The 9,982-nt window shown below is 25.2% G+C and overlaps 1 protein-coding gene across 2 annotated transcripts in view; it reads right to left on the reverse strand.

The window, feature by feature from the left end:
- Positions 1-9,982, reverse strand: part of LOC126894109 (uncharacterized) — an 18,389-nt gene that overhangs the window by 3,132 nt on the left and 5,275 nt on the right. For both annotated transcript variants that reach the window (XM_050664863.1, XM_050664862.1), the window contains exons 3-7: positions 6,460-6,515; positions 4,933-5,356; positions 4,774-4,863; positions 4,426-4,699; positions 634-771 (exon numbers count right to left, since the gene is read on the reverse strand). In XM_050664863.1, the coding sequence (XP_050520820.1) occupies positions 634-771; positions 4,426-4,699; positions 4,774-4,863; positions 4,933-5,356; positions 6,460-6,515 (982 nt within the window). The remainder of the gene's footprint in view (positions 1-633; positions 772-4,425; positions 4,700-4,773; positions 4,864-4,932; positions 5,357-6,459; positions 6,516-9,982) is intronic.

Here is a 9,982-nt window from a genome sequence, read left to right on the forward strand (position 1 = left end):
AAAAAAAAAAAAAAAATAAACACATCTTTCGCATCGAAGCTAAAAAATGTTTGTATATATTTTGTAAAGGATGACATTAGTATAGTTAGTAATATGATATTATATATTATATAGTATTATTAGTTATATAGTGAATAGTATATTATTTATAGCCAAGCAATAAAAATGATTTTCAACACTGGACTTGTAATCTAATAGGTCAACATTTTTTTGGACATAAATAGGACTTTCAGTTCATCCAATATTTCATTTTATTTCCAATATTTTGTACAAAATACGGTTTGAATGTTAGTTTTTTATAAAACAGTATTTGGGGATATTAAATAGGACTTGTCTTGAAACCAAAAGGAAAAGAATATTTACATTTTTTTAAAGTTTATATCTGTTTTAGTTTAATGAGATTTATTTATTTTTTATACATTTAGTTACTTAACACTTAAATAGTGCTAGATATTCAAAAATAAACCCAACAAGCTGTACAGACAGTAGATAAAAGGCAAAACTTACAGTAAGTAAACAACAATAAATAAATTTACATTCAATATTGTAAATATACAAAAATAGTAACAATAATGAGGAAACTATCATTTTTTTAAGAAACTTTTAAAATAAAAATAAAATCTTATTACTTACAAACAAAACCATCATCATCTATTATAGTGGTTGTAGTAACTTTCTTCTCTTTTTTTCTATTTTCTCTTGGTGTTGGACGAGGTGGTGTAGGTTGAATAAAATCTTCATCATTGGTAATAAGCTGAGATCTTTTATTATCTAAAAATATTTAAACATTTTATAGGTTTATTAAATTAAACATTTATATAATCTTGATTATACTTGGATGACCCTAAGTAGTTGGGATTAAGGCGAGGAAAAAGAAAATATAATCTTGATTACATCAACATTAATTTGAAAGTCAGATGTATATAATATAAAAAAAAATTGTATACAATTTTTTCAAAAAGTTATAACAATATAAAGTTTAAAATATACAATCAAAGATTTTTACACAAAAAAAGCATGTTTATAAACCGCCATAGTTCAATCATTTTTTAACTTTCATTAAGTAATATAAGATTTAATTTAACATACATTTTAAGAACATATTCTTATAATTAAATTTTTTGTTCAATTACAGAGGCCAGTTGCTCATAGATGGTAAGGTGTCAAGACAAATTTTTTTTTTTTGATTTATAGTATGCAACATAAATTTTAATTTGACATATTTAAAGAACATTTTCAAAAATTTTTTGTATTAATTTCTCCTATTTATCTGGACTGAGGGAATTTTTTTCATTTTTAAGGGCAATTTTTTGTACTAGATATGATTTGTGATTTTTAACATATTGTTGAAATATATCAGTACGGAGAGAGCAGAGAAATTAAACACATCATAGTTTATTAATACCTTTTCAAACTCGCATCAAGACTAAAAATATGTTTTAAATATGATCTTAGAAGGCAATAATTATTTTTAAAAACATGAGTTGTTGTGGGAAGTTTAGCAGATGTGAAACATTGAAACTATTTTGTATATAAAACATGCATAAAAGGATGGTTTATTAAAACAAAAATTAATATTCTTATAAAATGAGAAGGCTAAATTAATCACATTTATTTTAAATGTTTTCCTTCAAAGCAGAGAAAGTATGACTTCTTTAAACTAACTCAAATAGCCCATTTTTTTTATCGGGCACAATAGACTATTGCCGAATAAGTAAAACATACAGCTTGCGTGGAGTCATAGATTTAATTCCACAGGACTAGGTGATTTTTAAAAGTATTTTATATAATTATAAAAATTATACTTTTATGAAAAAATGTTCATGACAAAATAAACACGCACTCATATCATTGCACATAAGTGTTGGCTTTGTACACATTAATTATAAAAAAAAAACCCCCAGCACAGTAAGGTTGCGGCTTAATGGAGACGTTGCATAGTTGGGTCCAGTATAGATTTAATTTGACAGTGATTAAAATCACTATCATAAGAAAAGCTCGATGCAAATCTGTACACAATGTTTCATTTTAAAATATTGATGGATATTACAAAAGCAACATCAACTTCTATTTCCTTAATTATACTCAGATTAGTAATTTTTTTAATTATATATTATATAATTTTTAAAATGAATTGTTTTCAAATTATTCTTGATTTTGATTTTTAATATGTTAAAAGTAATCATTTTGAACCTACTTTTTATTGTCCTTTAATATGAAGTTTTAATAAAAAAAAAAAATAAATAAAATTGTTAAGATTAATATGCAATCAGGAAATTTTATAATTACTATTTACAGTAGATTTATCAGAAAAATTAGATTTTTTTTATATTTTTATCGTAATAGAACACTTAAATAAAAATCATAGTAATAATTTCTAATTAACTTTTGGCGTTTAAAAAGATTCTACAATGAAAATATTCAGAATTTAATTAATTTTAATGATTATATATCTAAAAAAACCAATAAAAAAAAAGTTAAAAAGATTTACTCAATTGAGCGTATTATAAAATTTGATTGTAATTGTAAAAATCCATCATTAAATTCAGGTGAAATTAAAAATCATTTTTTTTTTTTAATTTATAATTTATATAGCAACATGTTACTAAAACATTTGGAATATTATAGACTGGTAGAAGCACACACAAATAGTGTTAAAAAATTAATAAATTACATAGTAAAATTATTTACTTTTGTAGTTGAATACTTTTATCATATCAAATCTAATTCGACAATGAATACTTAAACAATATTAGAAATTAATGATATTAATTGTTTGTATGGAAAAAGCTGGTTAAGTGACTTTTTATTTGAATAAGGAATATTTTTTCGATTTTTAAGAATAATAACTTAAACTAAATACGAATTGTAATCATTTGACGTATCGTTGAAAAAATTAGGTCTAGTGAGGGGTGACAAAATAAATCGTAGCCACAAAAAGAACCACATAGTAAAATAATATTAACATGAATATAAATTTCTACTCACGAGGGCAGACTATAGTGATAGGATCCTTTATATTTATTGAAGTTATTGAATCTAAATGACATAAAAATTTTATTTGAACTCAAAAAAAATGAAAAATATAATTTGCAACAGACAGATTCGAACCTCGTACTCTAAGCGTGAAAAACACAGGTGTTACCGATTTGACAACTGTTCGACAACCAGAATTTTTATACAAAAATAGTATATTTTTGAATACGGTAGCCATTTACGCATAAAAGATAGGTCGTCGGGACAAATTTTTTTTTTTCATTTTATAGTATATGATATAACCTTTGATTTGATATATGTTTAAAGGACGCAGTATTTCCGGAACATTTTCAAAAATTAAGTTGAAAAAGTTAGTTTTTGTAAAAAAGTTGCTATTTTCAATCGCCCCAATGAGCATGTTAAATGTTAAATTTTCAAAAAAATGATATCAAATGAAAGGGAAATATCTAAGGTTTTAGAATAAAAAAAATTATATTGATTTGTTGATTTTTGAAAAAGTTATGGAAGTTTTAAGAAAAAAAAGTGAAAAAAAAAATTATAAAATTTACCGATTTTTAAATTTGTAATTTTTTTGTAGATTTCCCCCATTTGCGGGGAACGAGGGAAAAATTTTCAATTATTAAGGGTAATGTCTTCAACTAGATACGATTTGTGATCTTTTGACGTATTGTTGAAAGAAATCGGTCCAGTGAGAGCTAAGAAAAAGTAGTGACAGACAAAAAAAAATAAACACATCATGATAAAATTAATACCTTCTCAGCTTCACATCAAGCTAATACAATTAATTTATTCTTGATAATCACTTATTTGCAATGTGCCCGTTATCAAATTTTATACTAAATTTTTTTATTAATACACAACAACCCCCAAAATATTTTGGTTATTTATAGATGATTTCTTATAATGTATCTTTTTCATAAAATTATGAACATTCATTAGAATAATAATGTCCCTCTAATAATAATATACTATCCATATTATACATTTATTGCATTAGAATACATGTATATAGGGATTGATGTCACTGCATGATTGTATGACATAGTTTGATTTCTCTTTCTTTACAAGACGCAAACTATATTCTATACTGTCAACAGTGTCACAGTCACCCATTTTTTATTGTTACAGATATTAATTTAAAATAAAATATAAACAAAATTTTTTTATGATCAACACTAAATAATACACTATAGATTCAGACGACAAGAAGAGGAAATCTAAGTTGATTGCAAAGAGTCGCCCACCAATAACCAGTCTAACCCGCCACAAAAGATATTCCACATAAAAAAAAAAAGCTCTAAGAAAATGATAATTGTATCAAAAGTTATAAGTATTATCACTTATGTCTGAGACACCTGTTTATAGTTAAATTTAGAAATCATTCATCTTGACAAGTAGTTATAATATATAAAATTAAAAAAAACATACCTTCTTCTTCACTATCTTTTTCATCTTCATCAGAACTGTCAAATGTTTGAATACGTTTTCTTTCTTTTTTATCATTTTTTTTTTTTAGGCAAGAGTTTTTCTTTACATTTTTTTTTGATGGGATTTTTTGTTCTTCTTTATCATCAATATCTGTAGAAATTAATTCAATATTTAGTTCTAAATTTTCTTTTTTCTCCGGTTCTTCTTTGCATATTTTATTATCATTCTTAACATTGGGATTTTTAAACTTTGTGAAAAAATCTGTTGGACTTCTCTAAAATACAATATATATATACTTAAAATTGTATAACATTAATAAAATTTAGTATAAAAATGTTCAATTATTACTTTATTCGTTTCAACTTTACTATTACTTATTATGCTCTCACATTTAGACTTTCTTACTTGGGTTGTATTAAAGAAATCATTTATGCCTTTCTGCAAATATTTATTATATACATAATATGTAACATATAATTATAAACTCAACACAATTCTAATATTTACTTTATTCGTTAAAATGTTGGATTTATTTTCAACAGGTATATCTTTTTTTTCTTCATTTTCTTTTAATTGACTCATTTTATCTCGACAAGAGTCTACTTGTAAAAAAGATTCTACCACTAAAGTGTTGTGAATTATTTTAGAATTTAAATTCTTCCTTATACTTGATGAGATGTTCAAAATACTATTTTCTGGTTTTTCAACCAAGAATAAATCATTACTCATGTCCTTTAGTCGACCAATTGGTTGAACACTATAAATGTGTTCAAATGAAATATTTTTAAATTGACGTCGCATAGTTTCAACATGATCAGCATGTACAAGTAGGACATTGAAATTATTGTTTTCTTTCAATAAACCACCAATGATAATAGTTACTGAATAGATTTTGTTGGTTGATTTTTTATGAACATAGTTTTTAAGTAACCTAATTATGAGAAAATATGTTATAATTTTGTTAATGTCTAAAAATATTATAATAGAAAACTAAATATATATCATTAGTTTAAAAATTACAAACAATTTCTAGTATAATATAAAAATTCTTTTAAATTTGATGATAAATTGTTGATCATTTATTTGTCAGAATAAATAGAAATTGTTAAACATAATATTGTTTAAATAATAAAATTATTTTACTTTACAAAAATTACAATAGTAAATTATAAAAATACCCATATTGCTGTCTTGTAGACTGCAAAAGTTTATGCAGTAATAATTTTGCACTTACATTAAGAAAATTAATAAATATCAAAACATTTTTTTAGTACCTAATTCATTTATTAACTGCAAATAAAAATATGCAAAAATATGAAAAACATTAAATAAGATAGATGAATGTAACAAATAAAAACATGCTTATGTTACAAATACATTCATAATAGAATCGTCCGTTAACGAATGTATACGTTCAGATTTTATTTTATATAGGTTTATATGGAGAACATCATTCATAAACACGTTCGGAACTTATAAGATATTAAACGGACAACCATTTAGAACATTATAAAAAGGTTTGTTCTCAATGGATTTTAGGAACCATTCGATAGTGAACGCATGGGTCATTTATAACAATAGAAAGGTTTGATCCTATTACTTACCTTCTAAGTACACATATTATACATACATAAATATATGTTTTATACAAAATATTAAGAACATACAAAATATGCAGACATATGTTTTTACATAAATTTCCACAGTCTACTAATAAATGTAAGAATATTTGAACAAAAAAAATAAGTACTATTATTATTCTATGAAAATTATTAATGTATTTCTATCACTTTTCTTGGTAATATTATATAATTTATGTTTTGAATAAAAATATTTACAAAAAAAAAGTTAAAATAAAAAACAAACAAAGAAACAACAGTTAACTTATTAATGGATATTAAGTTTAGAATTTAATCTACTCAAACACTATAAAGATAAAATAAGTAATATAAGAAGTTATTCTTGTTTATTTTATGATAAAAATATAATTATACTTTTTTCTGAAATTTAAATGGTCTTAAAAAAAAGTCTTACTCCTTTGATTTATTTGGATGAATCTTCAACATTTTTGCCAACATTTTATATGTTATCTGTATTTAAAAAAAAAATTAATATTAAAAAGATCATAATGAAATGTTATGTAAATAAAAAAGTGTAATTAGAGGATTATATAAAATGAATGACTGAAATAATTTGAAGTTTAACTGTGTTAGAATTACTTTTGAAGTCACATAATCTATTATCTTTGATGCGAAGCTCTGAAGGTATTAATTTTACTATGATGTGTTTTTTTTTGTGTTTATTACCACTTTTTTTCAACTCTCATCGAACTGGTTTCTTTCAAGAATACACAAAAAGATCTCAAATTGTATCTAGTCAAAGACATAACCCTCAAAAATTGAAAAAATTTCCCTCAATCCCCATGAATGAGGGAAATCTCCAAGAAAATTACAAATTTAAAAATCAGTAATTTTCGACATTTTTTCAAGTTTTTTCAAGTTTTTTTTACTTAAAACTGCCATAACTTTTTAAAAAATGTATGGATCAATACAATTTCTTTTTTAACAGATATTTTAGGTATTTACCTGTCATTTGTCATATATTTTTACTTGACCCTTCACATGCCCAAAAGAGGAGATTAAAAATGACAACTTTTTTACAAGAAATTAATTTTTTTAACTTAAATTTTGAAAGTATTCCGGAAATACTGACACTTTTATCCTAAATTAAATGTATGCTTATGTAATGTATTTCAATATAAAAAAAAAATTCGAACTTTATTTTGTCTTCATGGTGAAAATGGCTACCGTCCATACTGTTACCATTTTTTACTTTGGAATTAACTTTTTAATTATTTAAAGCATACACTAAGGATTTAAAGTGAAAAAGAAATGTAGAAGAAGATTATATTCATTTCTTGCAAGCTAGTATTAATAAGTAACACTTTTAAATATTTATTTATTTTTTGCAAAAACATGAAAATGGGCAAAATTATTTTATATCAACAAAACTTGAACATTTTTGATAGAATTTTACTTAAGCCACTTAGCTTACAAACAGATAATTTAGTTTTTTCCTATATTTATTTTTACTTAGATAATATGATACTGAATCCATTTTAAACAAAACATACATCCAAAAAAATTTAAAGGAATGTTCAAATTTCTTTGTAAACCCCTTCATTTTAAGGTTATACTTCATTGTTTGATACTTAGTATACTACATATAAATTAATTATTATTATAATAGTGAATATTATTCTTATTTACTGTTTTGAGCCAACAATAACACATTGTTCCTCAAAAAACAGCATACATTTATCTATATATTTCATCAAAGTCTATAACTGAATATTTTATGGAAGAGATTACACAATAGGAGTTCCTTTACTATTTAAAGTTAGTATGTGAGATAAAAAGATGTCACATTAAAAATAATCTGTTTATTACTAAGATTTAAATACGTGATTAAATGCACAGGTTAAATCAGATAGGATTTAAATACAATAATCAACCATTTGAAAGAATGTATCGTTTGAAAATCTGTCCCTTTACCAACTAACATGGGGGAGTCAAAATAGCAATACCTGCATAAAAATTTAACTTTTTCAACTTAACTATTGAAAATTTTCTGAAAATACTCTAGGCTTTAAAAATATGTTAAATTAAAGCTTATGTTACATGAGAAACACAAGTTGAAAAAACTTTTATTTTGTAAATATCTGCCAAAATAGATCAAAAAATATATTTTTATATAAAAAGTTACTGTTTGTTGTGTTGTTATAAATTTTTATGTTTATACTATGGTGAAACAGTAAAGTTATATTGAAGGAGGGGGCGTCATTACCCATTTAACTCTATCCTTTTTTACAAAAAAAAAATAAAGTTATAAATATTTTGCAATTTTAATATTAATCTATAAATATATTAAAAAGAATGGGGCTGATCTTTCAAAAAAAAATATTCTATCTACTAAATAGTTTATGATTAATTACAATTTAATTTTCAAGGAAATAGTTAATCTCTCTTTTTTATAATAAATCCATAGTTAAATTATTCATACATAATTGTCCTAGAGTTACAAAATATACAAGTACTCATAAGCAGTGGGTCTCGGAAGTGGTGAGGCAAACTTTTAATTTAGTAAATTTGAATAAAGAATATACCTATTTTTAAGATAATAGGTAGATAATTATTTCGAGGGGCTTAGGATTTTAGTATATAGCTAGAGATATCTGTATTAATAGGTAACATGTTAATTCTTTAAAATTTTTATAAATTATAAGATGAAAAATTATAATCGTATAATACTTATATACATTGACTGATAATTGATGTGATAAACGTAATTCGTTTGTTGTTTTTGTGGGGTAAGCATAGATTAGGAACAATAACGACATATTGTCGATTCCATTTAATTTAGATGTAAAATGTCGTTTCGCATTTAAAACCACCTGGCACACGATGGTGTTCACCGCTGAGGAAAATTTACATCAGCCTCATTTTACCAAGTATTCACGACTTTCCCCCACCAATCAATCTTAATAATCCAGTATAGCAACTGAATCAAAAATAATTTTTAAAATAAGCGTAAAACAATAATGAACGAAATGTACTAATATTATTGTGATAAAAGCGTCGGGCGCTCAATATACGAAAAATATAGCACAAAGCACCCACGCTTTTATCACAATAATATTAGTACATTTCGTTCATTATTGTTTTACGCTTATTTTAAAAATTATTTTTAACTTTTTAGTTCAATGTTCTTTAAAAGCGTGTTTTTTAGTTTTTTTAAACTATATTTATTTTTCACTTTTTAGTTACATGTTACTCTAGTAGTTACTATCAATATCATGGTTGTAACGGGTAAAGGGGAATCAGGGTTCGATTCCGGAGAGGTAGTCTGAGAAACAGCTACCACATCCAAGGAAAGCAGCAGACGCGCAACGTGGAGGTAGTGACGTAAAATGACGATACGGGAATCATCCTTTGTAATCGGAATAAATACCCTATATATCTCTTAATGAGAATAAAGCGTATTAATATATAAGTTTTAATAGTAATTAAAATATATATATATATACATGTAAAGCGACTTAAGTACGTAAACGTATCATGCACGAGGTATAGCTGTGTTTTGTTGGCGGGCGGGGCGCGAGGCATATATGGCGGTAGCGGCGTCGGCTGTAGGGATATATAAATGAATATTAACATATACGTATATATAAATAATAATATATATATGTATATATATATTAATATTAGCGGCGATGGTAAGAATATATAATCTTCGCATAATATCGTGGCACTTTCGTTGGCGTCGACGACGCGATGTCCGGCGTGATCCTCGGGCGTCAAAAGGTTAGCAGCGTTGATGGCGACGGTGCGTGAGTGGAGATCGGTTTATTGACGTTGCCACTTTGACAACAGGAAGAATACTACGGTATCATTAGCGGCGGTACGTCGTCGGCCGTGCGGCACTTGCTGGACTTTGCACCGCGGCGTATAACGCGCGGTGTTGGTCAGTCAAATACTCAAAATTATACAGAAAAAAA

Source organism: Daktulosphaira vitifoliae, unplaced genomic scaffold (genome assembly GCF_025091365.1).
Source record: "Daktulosphaira vitifoliae isolate Bord-2020 unplaced genomic scaffold, ASM2509136v1 Scaffold_1, whole genome shotgun sequence".
In the NCBI taxonomy this organism is placed as follows: Eukaryota; Metazoa; Arthropoda; class Insecta; order Hemiptera; family Phylloxeridae; genus Daktulosphaira; species Daktulosphaira vitifoliae.